This window comes from Labeo rohita, chromosome 11 (assembly GCF_022985175.1).
Source record: "Labeo rohita strain BAU-BD-2019 chromosome 11, IGBB_LRoh.1.0, whole genome shotgun sequence".
Lineage (NCBI taxonomy): Eukaryota > Metazoa > Chordata > Actinopteri > Cypriniformes > Cyprinidae > Labeo > Labeo rohita.
This window is the reverse complement of record NC_066879.1, coordinates 9143292-9164983: the sequence shown is the minus strand read 5'-3', so window position 1 is coordinate 9164983 and position 21692 is coordinate 9143292. Positions and strand designations below refer to the sequence as shown.

At 36.6% G+C, this 21692-nt stretch overlaps 1 protein-coding gene across 1 annotated transcript; it reads left to right on the top strand.

Moving 5' to 3' along the window:
• Positions 1-2319: 2319 nt before the first annotated feature.
• LOC127172807 (serine/threonine-protein kinase NIM1) lies at positions 2320-18145 on the top strand. The gene is made up of 4 exons (XM_051122214.1): positions 2320-2627; positions 6594-6884; positions 10246-10514; positions 13385-18145. The coding sequence occupies exons 1-4, from the start codon at positions 2606-2608 to the stop codon at positions 14135-14137; spliced, it is 1335 nt and encodes a 444-aa protein (XP_050978171.1). The 5' UTR covers positions 2320-2605; the 3' UTR covers positions 14138-18145.
• The last annotated feature ends 3547 nt before the right edge of the window (positions 18146-21692 follow it).

Genomic DNA, 21692 nt, shown 5'->3' with positions numbered 1-21692 from the left:
CCTCCATAGTCCAAAATATGTATAAAACGATATGGATTTTTAAAATAATGTGGGTTTTCCACTACATATTTAATGAAGATACATCATTTGCGTTACATTAAGCTATACCTGGTGTTCCCTTTAATGAATATGGATCAATTTGCCCAGTTTATGCGTTCTTGGTGTAGGAGCTAAATGTAATTTTTTAACCACTAGATGGCGGTGTGGGATGGGAGGAGTTATTGTAGGTCATATGGCATTTAAACCTCATGATTGTGTGTGTCGGTGAACAGGTGGTGGGAGTACATGGTTCTTACCGTCTTCGAGCCATGAATCTGTTTTATTGTAAACCACCTTTCTTTAATTAAAAGAGCAAAGTAAGAGACGTGTGTGGACAATGATATTATTTCCAGCTGGCGAGATGAGTAAAGAACATTTCATCCCCTGTTCCTGGGCGGATAGGAAGCCGCAACACTTGGGGTACTGATACACACTTTTTTCCCCCATGATATGACCAAGAATTTGAAAATGACAAGGGATACAATTTTTTTTTTGAGGAATTTGTGGAATTCAAGTGTTAATTATTCACACCATTATTGCACGAATAAGATAGTCCTGGAGTATATGAGTATATATAAGTTGTCACAAAATGGGAACCTGACATTAAACATTTTTTTTTCCAGTTTATTTTTCAGCTAAATTTGAACAGTAAAACATTTAGAGCAAACAAATAATTTCATGAAATTCTAAAATTGCAAATTAAAGGAGAGCTCTGCTTCCAGAACATCAATTCGCAAGTAATTTACTCACCCCCTTGTCATCCAAGATGTTCATGTCTTTCTGTCTTCAGTCGTAAAGAAATTATGGTTTTTGAGGAAAACATTTCAGGTCCATATAATGGACTTCATTGGTGCCCCGATTTTGAACTTCCAAAATGTAGTTTAAATGCAGCTTCAAAGGGCTCTAAACGATCCCAGCTGAGGAAGAAGGGTCTTATCTAGCGAAACGATCTGTCATTTTTTTTTTTTGGAAAATAATTTTTTAAAATACTTTTTAAGCACAAAAGCTCATGTAGCACAGGCTCTGGGATGCGCGTTCACGACGCTATGTACTATTGAATCACATCGGAAGGTCATGCGGAACATAGGCAGAACTACAGACCCAGTGTTTACAAAGTAAAGTAAAGTGCAAGTAAGTAAAGTGCAAGTAAGTTTGTAAACGCTGTTTACAAACAAAAAGGTACAACAATATCCTCTCCAGTTGTAGGAGAAAATTATTTTTTTTTAGAGGTTTTCGCCATACTCAGTACACAGACGATAAACTTACACATGATTCGTAGTAGTGTTGGGAAGTTCGGATCATTTTACCGACTCTTTGAGTCTCGTTCAGCAAAATGAACAAATCTTTTTTCGAGTCATTTCAGTCATTTTAGCAAAATGTAATTAAAATGTTACGTGTTACTTCCCTAACAGATCTACTGCTTACACAAACGTTGATCACACTACAAACAAGACAAAACTATAATGCTATAAGAAACAGAAAAGATTAATTCATTGTTTACCTGGGTCTTTAATCTATGATTAGCTCACCTCACCTCTTATCTGACAAGTTTTCGGGTTTGAGTCGTTCGTTCATCACATGACAGCCCCATAAGATGAACGAACGACACGAAAAACCCGAAGACTCGAAAGAGGTGAACTAATAGGAACCTCGGAACCTAATAGGATGTTGCGCATGCGCGACTGAACGAATCACTCCCCGAGACAACTCGTTCTTCCCGAGTCACATTAAAGATTCGTTCAAAATGAAAGAATCGTTCAAGAATGACCCATTACTAATTTGTAGCATTGTGGACGCGCATCCCGGAGCCTGTGCTACACGAGCTTTCATGCTTAAAAAGTATACACATTTTTATTTTTGTGAAAAAAACGACTGATCGTTTCGCTAGATAAGACCCATCTTCCTCGGGCTGGGATCGTTTAGAGCCCTTTGAAGCTGCATTTAAACTACATTTTGGAAGTTCAAAATCGGGGCACCAGTGAAGTCCGTTATATGGAGAAAAATCCTGAAATGCTTTCCTCAAAAACCATAATTTCTTAACGACTTAAGACAGAAAGACATGAACATCTTGGATGACATGGGGTGAGTAAATTATTTGTAAATTGTTGTTCTGGAAGTGGACTTCTCCTTTAAGTAAATACAGAATATAAAATCATTGTTTTGGCCAACAGAAATCGTAATTAGTAAAGTGTAACTCAAATTATAATACACATATGACTGCAATGACCTGTCCCAACCTGGCTTGTATGAAGAATATTTTATTCTCAGAATGCAGAACCTAATCATCTAGGTTAAATATTAGTTAAAAAAAAATAGTCCTAGTTTAAAAAAAAATAAGTTTTTAGTAGTCATTACATGTGTAACTGAGCTGGTCTTTCCTATATCAAGTACCTTCATCAAAATAGTATTTTGTTGCGTGAGTCGGCTATTTGCGCAGCTTCATTGGGGTGTGTTACAATGGATATTACATCGATCTAATTGGATTAAGCGCCGGTGATCGCTGGAGGATTGAAGACTGTAGAGTGAGAGCTTGTCGTGCTGCTCATTCATTCATACAGACGCCAGCATGAAGGATCCACAGCTACCAGGTAAAGTTTATTTATTCATGGAATAGAGCATAGGGAGAGCTATTAATCAAACGGAACAACATTTTTAAATGTTCTTTTGAAATAAACCATCTTTTAGAGCTGTAAGTGTTATGCTAGACCTGTTATTTTTTGTGCAATCGTTATGTGCCACTATATCAAAAAAGAAGAGATAATGCTAAAGATATCTACTTACTAGATGAATGTTCATTAACTGCATATCAATTACAATGCATATGCATAAGATATGAGTTTTTCATTGATCTTAAATGTTAAATATTAAATCTTTAATTTTAACAGTGTTTGCTCTTCAACACTGCTGTTTGTGAAATACAATTTTACAGTACAAAAGAGTGTCCAATGGATGCACATTAAAGAAAATGTTGATTTTGTAGATTTTAAGTGATATTTATGATGACGCTTACATAGATTTCTAGTTATTAAGTGCAAAACATTGTATCAAAAGTCATTAATGAAAAAGAATGTCTTATGCATTTCCAAATATTTGTTTTCATCCTGCAGTTTTGGTGTTACTGTTATTGTAAGTAGTTCAGTGGATGTCCTGAGTATTTTTAGAAGTGTGTCGAGTCTGCAACCTGTGATGCATGGTCTTAAAGTGGCTCCTAATCCACCCTTCTTAAAGACTTTTCTATTTAGACTTACAAGGCTGATCTTGCCTCCAGTGCAGACATACTGGACATTTGAACTAAAATAGAAAGGACATGCAGGCATGGATTAGGAATTATATAAGAACATCTAGACGGATGCGACAAAGTGCTGTTCGACATGTGATTTCAATATGCTGGTCTTGCAAGTTTCACATTGTTTGATGGTCTTTAATGAAAAAAAAGGGGAAATTTTTGTGGAAAAAAATGGCAGCTGCGGTTGCCAGAACTTCACCATAAAAACAGAGCAGCAACATGTTTACAGAAATACATTTTCTTGAAACTACATTAAAAAACCCATCTCAGTCCAGAGTAATTTCCCCAACATTTTGCATTATACAGTGCATCTGGAAAGTTTTCACAGCGCTTTACTTTTTCCACATTTTGTTATGTTACAGCCTTATTCCAAAATTGATCAAATTCACCATTTTACATTCTATTCATCAAATTAATTTATTTTTTCTCACAATTCCTACAAACAATACCCCATAATGACAACATGAAACAAAAAATGTGAAAAAATCACATAAGTATTCACAGCCCTGGTGAAAAAACCAGCATATGCTGGTAGGTATGTTTTGATGCTGGAATGCTGGTTAGGTAGGTTTTGATGCTGGTTTTTGCTGGTCCTTTGCTGGTTTAAGCTGGTCCTTTGCTGGTTTTTGCTGGTCATGTTGCTGGTCAAGGACCAGCATAAACCAGCAAAGAACCAGCATAAACCAGCAAAGGACCAGCATAAACCAGCAAAGGAGCCTTTGCCATGACACTCGAAATTGAGCTCAGGTGCATACTGAGCTGATCATCCTTGAGATGTTTCTACAACTTGACTGGAGTCCACCTGTGGTAAATTTAGTTAACTGGACATGATTTGGAAAGGCACACACCTGTCTATATAAGGTCTCACAGTTAACAGTGCATGTCAGAGCACAAACCAGGCCATGAAGTCCAAGGAATTGTCTGTAGACCTCCAAGACAAGATTGCATCAAGGCACAGATCTGGGGAAGGGTACAGAAACATTTATGCAGCATTGAAGGTCCCAGTAAGCACAGTGGGACCATCATCCATAAATGGAAGAAGTTTGGAACCACCAGGACTCTTCCTAGAGCAGGCTGTCCGGCCAAACTGAGAGATCGGGGAACCAAGAACCAGATGGTCACTCTGAAAGAGTTCCAGTGTTTGTCTATGGAGAGAGAAAAACCTTCCAGAAGAACAACCATCTCTGCAGCACTCCACCAATAAGGCCTGTGTGGTTGAGTGGCCAGCTGGAAGCCACTCCTAATTAAAAGGCACATGACAGCCCACCTGGAGTTTGCCAAAAGTCACCTGAAATTCTCTCAGACAATGAGAAACTAAATTCTCTGATCTGATGAAATAAAGATTGAACTCTGTGTCCTGAATTCCAAGCATCATGTCTGGAGGAAACCTGGCACCACGCATCACCTGGCATATAATATCCCTACAGTGAAGCATGGTGGTGGCAGCAGCATGCTGTGGGGATGTTTTTCAGAGGCAGGAACTGGGAGACTAGTCAGGATCGAGGGAAAGAGGAACGCAGCAATGTACAGAGACATCCATGATGAAAATCTGCTCCAGAGCATTCAGGACCTTAGATGGGGGCGACGGGAAGGAGTGGCTATGCGACAACTCTGAATGTCCTTGAGTAGCCCAGCCAGAGCCCAGACTTGAACATCTCTGGAGAGATCTGAAAATGGCTGTGCACTGACTCTCCCCATCCAACCTGATGGAGCTTGAGAGGTCCTGCAAAGAAGAATGGGAGAAACTGCCCAAAAATTGGTGTGCCATGCTTGTAGTATCATACTTTAAAAGACTTGAGGCTGTAATTGGTGCCAAAGGTGCTTCAACAAAGTATTGAGCAAATGCTGTGAATACTTATGTACATGTGTGTGTATGTGTTTGTTGGTTTATATATACTGGTGGGGACTTAAACCTGAATACACATAGACTCATGGGGACTCGTGTCACTGTAAGTGTCACAGATTTAATATAATGATTAAATTGAAGGGGATAATTGTGGTAAATATATTCTATTATAAGTCCTAATAGCAGTTCTTAATACTGTGTGTGGTTACTTGGATCATCTACAACTGTTTTCTTTTTTGTTTTGTTTTTTATGATGGGTGTTGTCTCAATTGTCCTCAGTGTGAAAAGATGGATCTCAAAATCATACAGTCACTGCTGGAAAGGGTTCAAATGTGGAAAAAGATGCTGAAAAACTGAAGAATTTCAGAACCTGGGGGATTTTTCTGAAGAACAGTGCTCAGTTTAACTGTTCAGAACAAACAAGGGACTCATGAAAAACCATCACAAAACAAAAAAACAGATCATCCAGGTACCCCACACAGTATTAAGAGCAAAGCATACCCAAACTTTTCAACTGGGTTATTTTAATAATTTCAGCTATTTTTTGGTCTTGTTAATGGAAACATCTTTTATGTAAAATATCTTACTCAGGACAGTACTAAATAAAAAATAACATCCATTTTGTATGATCTCTCCAATTTTGTTAAAATTATTCACATTTTCACAGATTATGCAAGGGGTTCCCAAACTTTCACATACCACTGTATTTCCAAAGGGAAAAAAATGTTAAATAAAAATAATACCTCCTAAAAGTATAAATTAAAGTGTGATTTATTTATTTATTTTTTTAAATCAAACTAATTACTTAAAAAAAAATTAAATATATATTTTAAATATATATAAATATATTCTTAATTTCTAAATTAAAAGTGTAGCTTTTCGTAAAAACAAACAAACAAACAAAAAATAAAAATAAAATAATTACTGCATCAAATATATACATCACAAGAAATAAAAATAAATTATGTCCTGACTTTTGTTTGGCAAACAATAAATGTAAAAGCATTGGCTGGGTCAGTCTCCACAGACTGAGACATTTTCTCTCACTGAGCTTCCATGCTGAAGGAAAGGTTTACAGGAGCTTAACTTTTCAAGGACGGGGTGAACAGGGATCATGACACTGAAGCAGGAAATCTGCTTGTAATAGTCTTGAGAATCGAACATTGAGGCCAGTACAAAAGTAATTTAATGTCATGCAAAACCTCTTATTAGCTGCAGTAATTAATGTCTCGTATATCTTTATAAACACATACACATACTGTCTTTGAGATATATGAGAGGTTAAAGGTTAAAAATTAACAAATGACCCTTAAAACACTCTTCACCACTTTTGTCAGAGGACCCATAAATTAATTTCGATCCACCGTTTTTATTAACCTGTGTAATTTGCTGGTATTTTCAGTCTTCAATTTTTTGTCCAAGGTACCAAAACACTAAATGTCTGGGCGAAGCGACATGGAAAAAAAGGAAAGAATGAGCCAGCGGTGCAACCTGCCCAGAAAGAAGCAGAAACACCCAAGGTTCCTGCGCTTACACCTGAACAGCGAGCGAAGCAGACAGCCTTCGAGAGGGTCCTCTATGACATGTCCCACAATGAGCGGGTCATCAATGATCTCATGTTGGGCCGCAGGATTGCTTTCTATGAACTCAGAGGAGAAATAGGCACTGGAAATTTCTCCCAGGTCAAACTGGGTGTTCACGCTTTGACTAAAGGTAAGACAGTTAGTAGTCACTTTTTTATAAGTAATTAATATAAGTAATACTTATATGCTATAAGTGAATTTAGTTAGGCATTACAACAGTATAATGTACAGTATGAATAATAAGATATTAAAATTTTATTTGCTAGTTTTTAATTTTACTAATAACTACTAATTTTCAAATATTCGTTTTTTGTTTTTTTTTAAGTTTTCATTAGATGATCTCTAAATGGTGTTACTTTATGGGTCCACTGCATGTAAATCAGATATTTATTTCATAAAATTGTGATTTTTTTATCTATATCATTTTTTATCATATAATATTAAATAGTCCAAACTAGATATTTTAAAGGTTGAATGAAATAAAAATTCTAACTTGATTCATTGAGAAAATGTAACTATTCTACGAGTACAATTCATCCATACATATGTGTTTTTGGTTTGTTTGTTTTTTTTTGGACCTCATAATTTTTAAAGGAGTAGTTCACCCAAAACTGAAAAATTTGCCTGAAATTGTACTCTCCCTCAGGTCGTCCAAAATGCAGATGAGTTTGTTTCTTTATTGGAACCAGTTTGGAGAAATGCAGCATTCAGTCACTTGCTCACCAATGGATCCTCTGCAGTGAATGGGTGCCGTCAGAATGAGAGTCCAAACATCTGATAAAAATGTCACAATAATGTATTGTGAAGCTAAAAGCTGTATGTTTGTAGGTAACAAATTCCATCATTTTTTTTAACTTGTAGATTACAAGTAATCCACACCACTCCAGTCCATCAATAAATGTCTTGTAAAGTGAAAAGCTGTGTGTTTGTAAGAAATAAATCCATCATTAAGACATTTTGACTTTAAAACATTAACCACTGGTCAAAATACAAGTCCATATTCCATCATATCACTTCCTCCACTTTTTGGGAGTGTACTAGAACATGCTCTCATGCTTGGTGGTTCGAAAACCGCATTATTTTTCACATATTTGCCCCAGCCTGTCACTAATGGTTCGATTAGTTCCGGGTTTAATGAAGACCAGCCTTCCGAAAAAAGGAAAAAAGGAAATGTGATGGTTAACTATCACAGTGCGTTGTGAATGGTGGACAGCTTAGGCGGTGTTTCAGTACTACCATGCCCCTTATCAAAGCAGTTAGCGCAAGCTAGATTAATAGTGAATCTTACGTTTTAAATATGGATATTTTTCTTAAAAATGCATCGATTCGCTACAGGAGACCCCCCGGGAGCTGTGTGAGGGACTTTTTATTATGGATGGATGCACTTTATTAGACTTTATTAGACTCTGAGTGCATCCATCTGAATAAAGGAAGTCATATACACCTAGGATGCATGGAGGGTGAATAATACGCTACAGTAGTGTTGATTCCTATCCTCAGCCTGCGACATACTTAGTTTCATTGCCCGAAACTAGCTCCAGCATAAGGCTAAAAGCAGCCTAACATTATCAAAAAACATCATCACTGATTAGCCTAGCCTATTCTAGTGCAAGTTTATGCATTTTAAAAAACACTCATCATGTATGATGAATAAATCTCTTACCACACACTGCACACATCTGTGGTGTGTTATGGCTCTGACACAGCGGCTGTAGTAGATCGCAGCTTCGGCATGTGTTTCGATCCCGTATACTGAACACGTCTGCGGCGTGTTACTGCTCTGAAGTGGCCACTCCAGTCAATGCTTGTGTTTATACCCGCAGCGCTGCGGCTCGTTGAAGTGGCTCTCCGCGTTGCATCACTAAAGTTTGGCTAATCCCCCACCTCATCCCTACCCACCGCCTAACAATTAGAGACGAGCCGGGTATAAACAAAAGCATTGACCAGAGTGGCCGCGTATTATTTACTCACGCTCCATGCATCCTAGGTGTATATGACTTCCATCTTTCAGAGGAATGCAATCAGAGTCTAATAAAGTGCATCCATCCATAATATAAAGTCTCCTGTAGCGAATCAATGCGTTTTTGTAAGAAAAATGTCCATATTTAAAATGTAAGATTCACTATTAATCTAGCTTGTGCTAACTGTCCGCCAATTGCAACGCACTGGGATAGCTAACCAGTCATAACACATTAGTGCCAGGATGGGAGAAAGGTATTGTAATAATGTAAATTATGTGAAAAATAATGTGTTTTTCGAACCAAGCATGAGAGCATGTTCTAGTACACCCCCAAAACAAAATCAAGACTTAAAAAAGAGCATAACAGGACCCCTTTAATAATATTCTAATTGACCGCGCTGCAAACAAATGCTGTAGTCTAAAGGAGCTGTTCGTTGTAGTTCTTGAAAAGAGATTTTTTAAAAATCCCCTCCCTTTAGAGTTGACTTTAAGATTTGTAACTTTGTAGATCTTTTTTATGCCCGAAGACACACACCACACGCTGACTAAAATTCAAGAAGTGAAAAAGCATAATAGCATCCCTTTAAAACTGTTTTCTCTTGTAAATGGTGCTTGATCTCAGCACATTCTCTCCCAAATAAAAAAAGACAATTTTTTCACAGGAGAAGGCATTATTATGAATATAGAACTCATATTCTGGCCTGAATCAATCGTTTAAAGTTAAAAAAAAGTAAAAAAAAATGATGGAATTTGTTACTTACAAACACAGCTTTTAGCTTCACAATACATTAACTGATGGACTGGAGTGGTGTGGATTACTTATGGATTATTGTAATGTTTTTATCAGCTGTTTGGACGGCACCCTTTCACTTCAGAGGATCCATTGGTGAGCAACTCATGTAGTGCTAAATTTCTCCACATGTGATGAAAAAATTAACTCATCTTCATCTTGCATGATCTGAGGGTGAGTAAATACTCAGCCTATTTCCATTTGACGTATGCAATACACCTGCCTCGATTTTGGACTACAACATCTTTAACTCAAAATCCAGTCAACAACCAAAACATAGAACCAAATCCCTGCTCTACATTTTGTCTTTTTCAAGAATCCATTACACTCAGATGTACTTCAGTGTATGGGAAAAAACAAAACAAAAGATCTATTGTTACTCCATGGCTTCATCATGACTTTACGCTCTGTGCATTGCTGCTCTGTTAGTTTGCAGCTCCTGACAGCAGGCGGCACAGTTGAACCAAGTCTGTCGTGTCAGTAACCACGAGTTGATCCGCTCACATAATCCCATCAGATTTACAGCACCCCCTCTGTGAATCCCTATAATATTTTTGGTGGGTTGGTTGTGGTGCCTCCTAAAAACAACATGCAGGGAGGCCTCTCAAGCATTTTGCTACATATTTTTTTAAAGACCTTTAATTTCACTATAGCACCCCCGCTAAGTTTGTATGGCATGGATTTCCCCAAATATAATTCTAAGTGATTCAACACACTTCTCTCTCTGTTTGTGTTTTACAGAGCGTGTTGCTGTAAAGATTCTCAATAAGGCGCGTCTCGACAAGAAGTCCCAGAATCTGTTTGCCTCAGAGGTTATCTGTATGGAAAATCTCTCCCATCCGAACATTGTGCGTCTGTATGAGGTGCTTGAGACCAGTAAGTATTTGTACCTCGCTATGGAGTACGGCAGCGGAGGAGATCTGTTCTCACGCATCACCACCAGGGGGCGCTTGTCAGACCTGGAAAGCAAGCTCATCTTTGCTCAGATCATCTCAGCCATCAAATACATGGTAAGAGAAGTAAGGCCTTATCCTCACTTGACCTGACAACAGTTCCTCTTTATTAACGCTGCTTGTGAAGACAAGTATTACTCTTTCTGTTGCTAATACTTAGAATTAAGAATTTGGACAACCCATCATTTTAAGTTATTAAACTGTGTTACTCATCCCGCACATGAGCCATAGGCGTGAATTTTACCTCAAATTGAGTGATTTGTTGAGAAGAGGTGTTATATTACTTTTCTACGCAGTTGGACTTATGAATTTGAATTAAATGAGTTCCTGTACACATAGATTATGAGATGTGAAATTTGGTCATTTGCTAATTATTTTTACCAGTATTACTTTTCAGCAGTAGATTCTAGTTTTCTAGTTTTTCTAGGTTATCTACTTTTGATTAACAGAAAATTAAACATTTTTAATGATTTTAACTGAAATTACACTACATTCGTAACTTTTAGGGTTTAGAGTTTTAGATTTTAGATTGATAGATTTGTTTTAAACAATATTAATACTTTTATTCAGGCTTAAATGTCAACCAAAGAATCCTGAATAAAATGTTTCTGCATTCATGGTTTTTACAAAAATATTAAGCAACACAACTGTTTTCAACATTGACAATAATCAGAAATGTTTCTTGAGCAGCAAATCAAATATTAGAATGATTTCTGAAGGATAATGATGCTGGAAATTCAGCTTTGGTCACAAAATAAAATACATTTTTAATGTATATTGAAATAGAAAAAAGTTATTTTAAATTGTAATAATATTTCAAAATATTACTGTTTTTACTGTGTTTTTAATCAAATAAATGCAGCCTTGGTGAGCAGACTTATTTAAAAAAGATTTTAAACAATTGCAGACCCCAAACTTTTGAACGGAAGTGTAGGTCAAGAATTATATGTGAATTATGTAATATGTATTTTTACGTGATACAGTGTAAACATTTTAAGCTCTAATAATAATAGGTAATTTATATTTTATAATTATGTAATTTATATTTAATTACATTTGACATTTTTACATACATTCTTATTACATTTTTACTATATATTTAATATTTATAGATAGCACAGTTCAGTTTAACTTTATAATTAATAATTATGTAATTTAAATTAAATTTTATTACATTTTATATACTTTTACTATATTACTATATGGTAACACTTCACAATAAGGTTTATTAGTTAACATTAGTTAACTACTCTAGTTAAAGGAACACTCCACTTATTTTGAAAATAGACTCATTGTCCAACTCCCCTAGAGTTAAACAGTTGAGTTTTACCGTTTTTGAGTCCATTCAGCCGATCTCCGGGTCTGGCGATAGCAGTTTTAGCATAGCTTAGCATAGATCATTGAATCTGATTAGACCATTAGCATCTCGCTCAAAAATGACGACATTTAAAACTTGACTCTTCTGTAGTTACATCATGTACTAAGACTGACGGAAAATGAAAAGTTGCAATTTTCTAGACTGATATGGTTAGGAACTATATTCTCATTCCGGCGTAATAATCAAGGAACTTTGCTGCCGTTACATGGGTGCAGCAGGCGCAATGATATTACGCAGCGCCTGAAAGTGACTGGCACTAAGTTTGTGTAGATGCAGAGTTGCAGCCGGCAGAGTGGACGCCTGTGTAATATTATTGCGCCTGCTGCACCTATGGTACGGCAGCAAAGTTCCTTGATTATTACGCCAAAATGAGAATATAGTTCCTAGCCATATCGACCTAGAAAATTGCAACCTTTAATTTTTCGTCTGTCTTTGTACACGATGTAACTACAGAAGAGTCAAGTTTTAAATAGGAAAAATATCGAAACTCTTTGGTCATTTTTGAGCGAGATGCTAACGGTCTTATCAGATTCAATGATCTACGCTAAGCTATGCTAAAAGTGCTACCGCCAGACCCGGAGATTGGCTGAATGGATTCAAAAACGATACAAACTCAAGTGTTGAACTCTAGGGGACTTGGACAATGAGCCTATTTTCAAAAAAGTGTAGTGTTCCTTTAACATGAACTAAGAACTCATTTCAATTTTTACTAATGTATTATCACAAGTTTTGCTTGTTAACATTAGTTAATGCACTGTAAAGTAGAGCTGTAATCGGGCCTTAAAAGTTAGACCCGACAGTGCCTGAGCTTGACAGAATTCAGACAGAACGAGCCAATAAAAATGAGTCTTTCTTAACAAATTAAATTAAGATAAATTATAAAATAAGATGGGTATTTAGCAATAACGAAATTAAGATAAAGTCTTCGCGGGATTGGCTTCGCTACTTCTCTCCACAATCCGGCCTCAACGTGATGGTGAATAACAGCTGAAATTTAATAAATGAATAATGCCAACATTAGCCTATATACTCTGTCTACATTATGCATTTAAGACTCAATTAATATTTAGTTATAATTAGGTTAGGTTACATGTTTTTGTGTTGGAAATTTATTGAATCCACGGTAGATGGCTTTAGCGCGGTCCTGCGCTCACTGATGGTGCGTCCAGAGTGCTGAACACCCTTTCACTGCTGCTGCTACTGGCCAGGATGCATAGTACTGATCTGGCTAATTTTGCAAGTTTTGTAAATTTTGCCAAAACGTAATCGCCAGAGGCAAGCCTCCGTCTCAACATTTTTGCATCTTTCTCGCACTAATCGAAACACATCACATGACCGCTCATTTACCTCGCAAGCCAGAGCGCAAGCCCGTGCCCAGCCCGAGCCCGTGTAAAATGATATAAATTAAGCCCGAACCTGACCGAACCCGTCGGGTCCCGTCGGGTTCAGGCAAAGATCTTCAGCTCTACTGTAAATTGATATATACATATACTTCATATTTTTATATAATACAGTTTTACTTTAACATATTTCATTCTTTATTTTTCAGCATGAAAACAACATCATCCATCGCGACCTGAAAGCTGAGAATATTTTTTACACCACATGCTACTGCATCAAAGTGGGGGACTTCGGTTTCAGTGTTGTCAGTGAGCCCACTGAAACTCTGAACACGTTTTGCGGCTCCCCACCCTATGCGGCGCCTGAGCTGTTCAGAGACAAAAGCTACGTGGGCCGTTATGTGGACATCTGGGCGCTGGGCGTCCTGCTCTACTTCATGGTGACCGCCACCATGCCTTTCTACGCTGACAACTTAGGCCGACTGAAACGCTGCATCCTGCAGGGGGCGTACAGCATCCCGCCCTACGTCCCTGATTCCTGCCAACTGGCCATCAAAGGCATGCTAAGACCCGTACCTGTGGACCGGACCACGGTGTCGCAGCTGATGGTATGCTCCTGGATGAAGGGCATTGAATACCCCAAACCCTATCCTGCTTTTTGCGCCACGCCGAATTACCTAGCTGACCCTGCAAAGAGCCTGTGCGTGGAGGAACAGGAAGTGAAGTCAGCCCTGAACGAGCTGGGCATCAGTGGAACACATCTGCAGAATAACACATGCACTGACTGTCGCAGCCCAATAACAGGAATATACCGTATCCTGCTGCATCGCATTCAGAAGAGGAGATCTGTGGAAGCGGTGGGATATTCTGCCCTGTACCCAGAGGATTTTGGTACCAAGAAATACTGGGCCAACAATGAAACAGCTACGCACAATCCTTCTGCAGTGTGTAACGTCCTGTAAAGACTTAATTTTAATGGTTCATGGGTGGATAATGCGTTCGATGCCATGTTACAGGAAGTAATGAATATGAGGTTGTGCTATTTTTTAAGATTAAACGTGAAACCCAGCATCCCAGAATCAATCCCAAATATTTTAGTTTTTATAATATTTTCATAATAAACCAAGTCAGAAGGATCTCCTTATTAGTGTTTATCTGCTGCTTAATCTATGCAATTTAATGAATCATGAATGATTTTGAATGATTCACGAACAAATGATTCTTAGAGCCGGTTCGTTAAAGTGAAACATACAGTGTAACAAGTGAAGCCTGATTCCTGAAACAAATGACTCTTAGGAATTGGGTCTTTTTAGCAGTTCTTCTCTACAAGCCAGGTCTTTTCAGTCAATCAAAAACATACAGCGCAACAAGTGAGGCCGATTCCCAAAACTGATCTTACAAGCCATTTCTTTTTAACCAAAAAATCAAAGACACATAGCACGACCAAGTGAATCAACATTTAAGTGAATCAAAAATGTACAGCTCAATAAGTGTAGCTTAATTTCCAAATTGGATCTTACAAGCCGTTTCATACAGCGCAACAAGTGTAGCTCGATTCCTAAAATGGATTTTAGAAGTCGGTTCTTTTTAATGAATAAAAAATGTACAGCACGACCAATGTAGCCTGATTCCAGAAACATATGACTCTTACAAGCCAGTTCTTTTCAGCGAATCACAACCCAGATAGCACACGTACGTCTGCAAGATGTCTGTTAAAAATCACGCCATCTAGAAAGCATCTGCTGCATACAAACATCTGACAGACATCTTTTAGATGTCACTTTTACATATATTCTCAATCATAAACATTTTAAAGATGTATTCTAAATGTCTATTTGAAATCTGATAGAAAATTTCCTATAGATGTATTGCAAATGAGCACTCTAAAAATGTCTTGCAGATGTCAAATAGATGTCTTTGTAATGTTTTTGTGATATCAGGGAAAACTCCCAGATAGCTCACATACTGTACGTCTGCAAGATGTCTGTTAAAGATCACTTCATCTGGAAAGCATCTGCTGTGTACAAACATCTGATAGACATCTTTAAGACGTCAGTTTTACATACATTCACAATCATAAACATCTTAAAGATGTATTCTAAATGTCTATTTGACATCTGATAAACATCTTAAAGACATCTTCTAAACATCTGTTTGACGTCTGATAGAAAACATATCAGAGACGTATTGCAGATGTGCAAACACTCTAAAAAAATACGTCTTGAAGATGTAAATGCAGACGTCAAATAAACGTCTCTGTAATGATGTATGTGTGCTATCAGCAAACAACGTGTTGCCTGATTTTTTAAGTGAATCAAAAACAAACTGCTCAACAAGTGAAACAAATGACTCTTAGAAAAAATTAAACAGCAGACCAATTCTTGAAACAAATGAACTGGTTCTTTTTAGTGAATCAGGAACACACAGTCCAGCAGTAGCCTGATTCTTGAAACTAATTATGAGCTGCTTCTTATGAGCTCATTGTTTTTCAAATAAATCAAAAACATACAGCACATTCAATGTAGCCTGATTCCTGAAATGAATGACTCATATGAGTTCGTTCTTTTTAGTAAATCAAAATCATACAGCGCAGCAAATGTAGCCTGATTCTTGAAACAAATGAACCAGTTCTTTTTAGTGAATCGGGAACCTGCAGTGCAACAAGTGTAGCCCGATTTCTGAGCCGGTTGTTTTTAAGGAACCAAAAACATACAGCACGACCAATGTAGCCTGATTCCCAAAATAAATGACTCTTACGAGCCAGTACTTTTAAGTGAATCAAAAACATACAGGACGATGAGTATATCTTTCCAAAATGATTAACTCTTACGAGCCGGTTCCTTTCAGCGAATCACAAACATACAATGCAACCAATGTAGCCCAATTCCTAAAATGAATGAACCAATTCTTTGTAGCGAATCAGGAACACGCTCTTATGAGTGAATCAAAAAAAATACAGGACAAAGAGTGTATCTTTCGAAAATGATTCACTCTTACGAGCCGGTTCCTTTTAGCGAATTAAAAACATACAATGCCAACAAGTGTAGCCTGATTCCTGAAAAAAAAAGTAGCCGGTTCTTATGAGCTGCAACATAGCCTGATTCCTGAAGTGAATTAACTTTTTTTTTTTTTGTGAATCAGGAACACACAGTCCAACAAGTGTAGCTGGATTACTGAAACAAATTATGAGCTGGGTCTTCAAAAACATACAGCACGACCAATGTAACCTGATTCCCAAAACGAACAACTTTTATGAGCCGGTTCTTTTAAGTGAATCAAAAACATACAATGCAGAGTGTAAACTTCCAAAATAATGAACTCTTACAAGCCTGTTCTTTTTTTAGCGAATCAAAAACTAATAGCTCAACAAGTTTGGCCCAATTTCCGAAACGAATGTTTCTTATGACGTGGTTCTTTTTAGTGAATCAAAATCATACAGTGCAGCAAATGTAGCCCGATTCTTTTAACAAATAAACCGGTTCTTTTTAGTGAATCAGGAACATGCAGTCCAACAAGTGTAGCCCGATTCCTGAAATGATTTATTAGCCACTACGACCAATGTAGCCCGATTCCTGAAACGAATGACTCTAATGAGTTGGTTTTTTTAAGTGAATCAAAAACATACAGGGCGAAGGGTGTATTTCCAAAATGATTAACTCTTAGAAGTTTGTTCTTTTCAGTGAATCAAAAACATATAGCGCAACAAATGTGGCCCAATTTCTGAAACAAATAGACCGGTTCTTTTTAGTGAATCATTAACATGCAGTCCAACAAACTTAGCCTGATTCCTGAAACTAATTATGAGCCAGTTCCTATGACGCAGTTGTTTTTTAACAAATCAATCACAGTGCAACAACTGCACGAATTCTATTTTACAAATCTGCAGGGTCTAGTGAGGTCCAGCATCAGAGGCCACTTGTGTAAATGCTTACATTAAAATACATGTTGTTTATGTCAGTTTGTTTATATCAATAAACTCATTGAGGTATGTTGATTCAGCTGTACATGTAATTCTAATGAAGGGTGTTTTTATTTGCAGTCGATCCGTAAGTGGTCATTCATTGTTGCCAAGTTGAATACGGAGATGTGGCCAATATTTAAAGGTTAGGAAAACATTTGATACATTTTTGTATCACTGAACGGTTGAATGTTTGAAAATGTCATTTGCTTGAGCCACAGCTTTGGACTGAGTGTCATATGCAGTAAATATTTGCAATAAACTGCTTACTGGCTGTTCTGGCCTTATGTAACAAAGTTCACATTTGATGGACTCGACCACCATCTGATTCCAATAAAATAGCTGAATTGCTACATAGCAATGATTTCCTAATCTCAGGCAGGGTTTACATTGAACGTATGACGTAAAGGATTAACTGCTAATCAGCTGTTGATCCTAATTAGTGTGGTGCTTTATAAAAAGCTTGTGGTATTGATTATATTGTATTTTATTGAATTAATCAACAAAGCCATCAACAAGCCATGGCACATTCATCAGGAATGGAGAAGATCTGCCAAGATGCTGTTTTTACAGGCATAATAGTGGTTTGTAGTTACACACATATGCCTTCGACCATCTAAATCACATTTAGAAATACATTTCATGTTATAAACCATATATAACTCAGTCAATTGCATGCTTAATTATTTATCAAGAATTGCATGTGATTTATTGTTAAAAAGATTATTTTTTGTTTGAGCTCATATACATGACAAATATATTGCTATGTTACATTTATAGCATGTCACACAAATTGCTACATTAAAAATACATTGTATTTTATTTTAATATATTTTCATGACAATTAAGTACTTCCCTCTCAAATTCTCATTACTGAAATGCAATAAATAAATACTGTTAGAAATTAACAATATATTATGACGTATTTATTTGTTATATGGGAATACAGAAGAATTACATTTGAAAATAGCAGGACATTAAAAAAAATAAAAATAAATAAAATGTCCTAATGTGTTATGGTAATGAAAAATAAAATAAAAATAAAATGAAATCTTAAGGGGCTTTATGCAATGCATATATTTTTTCATTTTATTTTGGCATGAAATGTGACCTGAATTTTTGATGTTTCTAAACTTTAATAAAAGAAAGTGTATATTGCCTGTGCACATCTCTATAATGCATGAAAACACGTGTGTCATAAAAAAAGGGCTTCAGAATCAGTACTGTGGAAAAAAAGCATCTTGTTGAGCAACATCTGATCAAAAAGTCTATCAAGGAGTCATTTTTTTTCTTATGTAATCCAACACATCTTGTTCTGTGATCAGTTGTGTAAGAAAATGAATAGTAAATATGTACCCTAGTGATTATTTACACATAAGACTATCCAGTAATCAAACTAAAGTTTTTCTTTTTAACTGGAGCCTCTGAATTGCTTAATTTGGATAAGATTTCCAGTGTAAACATTTGTGGGACTATCCTTAGATTTTTTCAAGCCAAGCGATATGTTGACCTAGTCAACCACAAAAATAAGACTTACTGTTTTTTTTTAATCTCCTGGTATTGCTAGGCATGTAAGGTTTAGACTCTCTTAACATAAACATAACAGCCCATCTTCAGTAATATTCAGCAACAGGACCCTTGTGTAAACATTCATTCAAATCCTTCTTAGATGTGCAGAGCATGGCAGAGATTTACTGTCCTTGGAACAAACTGTTTCTTTTCCTGTCTTTGTGAATCCACTTGGCCTTGATTTCACAACATTTGTGAACTTCCTGTACGCTACTAGTTTGTGCTTGCATCGTTCATGGTTTCTTTAAAGTGAGTGGCAGTTTGCAGGCTGATATGGATTTTGCAATTTTCTACTTGGCCCCTCATTCCAGACCTGTTCACACATGCTTTGGCAGCAAAAAGTGCAATCACTGACAAGTGAAGATCACACATGGTCACTGATGTACTCTGATATGAAATGCTACGTACATTGAATTTCACAATAGTAACAGGGAATCTTTTGTTTTCAGTTTAGAGGCAACCTTGTTAAAAAGGGTTTGCTTTATCAGTGTGCAATACTTATATGTGAAAATAGACAAGATCTTTACGTTGTTAAACTTCCTTTCTAAGTGATAAGATATCTTGAATTGAAAATATTTTTTTGGTTGCGCTCACATTCAAATACACCGCTATTCCATCATTTACTGATAGAGGGCGCTTTCTCTAAAGTCTGTAGACAGAGTGTAAATGTGTCATTTACGTCTAAGGATTTTTGACAGGCAAATTTTAAAATACAAAAAATCTTTTTGTAGTTGTTCAAACATTAAGAATGTTGTGTACACATAAATTCATATAACAATTTTAAATTAAGTGATTTTAGTGTTTTTTCATCTAGATGAATTGGCCGTACCCTTAAAAAATGTCAAGTGGTGCGACTATGATTTATATTAAAATTAATCAATTTCCTTAACATACTTAACATTTTTTAGATGTTCTCAGTAATTAAAGTGTTTAGAAACAAAGTATTTGCATTTCTTTTAAGTTTCTGTAAATAATGATCTCATATTTTTGTTTTAGAATTTCAGAGTTGCCTTCTCAAATGTAGTTAGTAGACTTATGTTTTCTGTAAATTGCATAAAGCTGATAAAAATGTTTTAAACATAGCATTCACTTAAGCATACTGTAGCAGTGATTCATATTTCAGCCACATAAACTAGATTATTTTTAATTTAATACAGTTATTGCTTTTATTGGTCGCACCACATGATGAGTGGTTGCTCCAACTGACACAAAGACCTTATATCATTAAAACTCTATTTGAAGAAATGTGAGAAAAGTGCAGCACATGGCATTAATTGCAGTCATTTTTTAGACCCAGTTATTTTTAAACTTTACTCAATATTGGCTGCTCAATTGACCCTTTGCCGGGAGATTGATTAAGTTTGATTACTATTGATCTGACCAATAGTAATGCCAAATACGCTGTTTTGTCCGACAAACAAACCAGACAGGAGAATACAGGTGCGTCTCAAAAAATTTGAATATCATGAAAAAAGTTTTTTTTTTTTTTTTTTTTAACTTATTTTAAAAAAAAATGAAACTTTCATATATTCTAGATTCATTACATGTAAAGTAAAACATTTCAAAAGTTTTTTTTGTTTTCATTATGATGATCCTCAATATCTCAGAATATTAGAATATTTGAGTTTCATTAAAATGACCATCCCCACAGTATAAATTTCGAGTATATCTTGTTCTTTGAAACCACACTAATGGGGAAGCCTGCTGACTTGACAATGGTCCAGAAGACAATCATCAAGTCACAGAAGGTCATTACTGAATGGGGTGGCTGTTTACAGAGTGCTGTATCAAAGCATATTAAATGCAAAGTTGACTGCAAGGAAGAAATTGGGTAGGCAAAAGTGCACAAGCAACAGGGATGACCGCAAGCTTGAGAAAACTGTCAAGTAAAGCCGATTCAAACACTTGAAAGAGCTTCACAAGGAGTAGAATGGAGCTGGAGTTAGCACATCAGGAGACACCACGCTCAGACGTCTTCAGGAAAAGGGCTACCAAGCCACTTCTGAAACAGAAACAACGTCAGAAACATCTTACCTGAGCTAAGGAGAAAAAGCACTGGACTGTTGCTCAGTGGTCCAAAGTTCTCTTTTCAGATAAAAGTAAAATTTACATTTCATGTTGAAATCATGATCCCAGAGTCTGGAGGAAGAGGCACAGAATCCAAGCTGCTTGAAGTCCAGTGTGAAGTTTCTGAAGTCAGTAATGATTTGTGGTGCCTTGACGTCTGCTGGTGTTGGTCCATTGTGTTTTATTAAGTGCAAAGTCAATGTAGCTGTCTACCAGGAGATTTTGGAGCACTTTATGCTTCCATTTGCTGACAAGCTTTATGGAGATGCTGATTTCCTTTTCCAGCAGGACTTTAGCACCTGCCCACAGTGCAAAAACCACTTCCAAGTGGTTTGCTGACCACAATGTTACTGTGCTTTATCGGCCAGCCAACATGCCTGACCTGAACCCTATTGAGAATCTATGGGATATTTTCAAGAGAAAGATGAGAAACAGTCGATCCCACAATATACAGACGATCTGAAGGCTCAAAAGTGCCTCAGCAGTGCCACAGGCTGATCACTTCCATGCCACATTTCACTGATGCTGCAATTTGTGCTAGGAGCAAGTTATTTGCTGTAATATGTGCTGCCAACCAAGTATTGAGTGCATAAATGAACATACTTTAAAAAACGTGAACTTTTCTTTTTTTGCAAATCTGTTTTTTGATTGATCTTAGGAAGTAGTGTAATATTTTGAGATACTGGATTTTTGACTTTCATGAGCAGTAAGCTCTAATCATCTAATCATGGTTGCTGGCTCAGGTTCTGAGATGAAATCATAATCTTTCTTACAGTAGTAAATTACATCTGGAGTTTGTGCTTGACTGCAGGGTCAGAATTATGCTGCATTTATTTTACTTTGCTTGGCAGCGGAATCTGGTAAAATAGATTAAAATAGTTAATAATAAATATAAATTACTAATAAATGCACAATTGCCAAAC

Coding starts and splice junctions, on each gene's coding strand:
- LOC127172807 (XM_051122214.1), top strand. CDS start 2,606: ATGAAGGATCCACAGCTACCAG. Junction 2,628..6,593: donor GAAGGATCCACAGCTACCAG/GTAAAGTTTATT, acceptor TTTTTGTCCAAG/GTACCAAAACACTAAATGTC. Junction 10,515..13,384: donor TCTCAGCCATCAAATACATG/GTAAGAGAAGTA, acceptor TTTATTTTTCAG/CATGAAAACAACATCATCCA.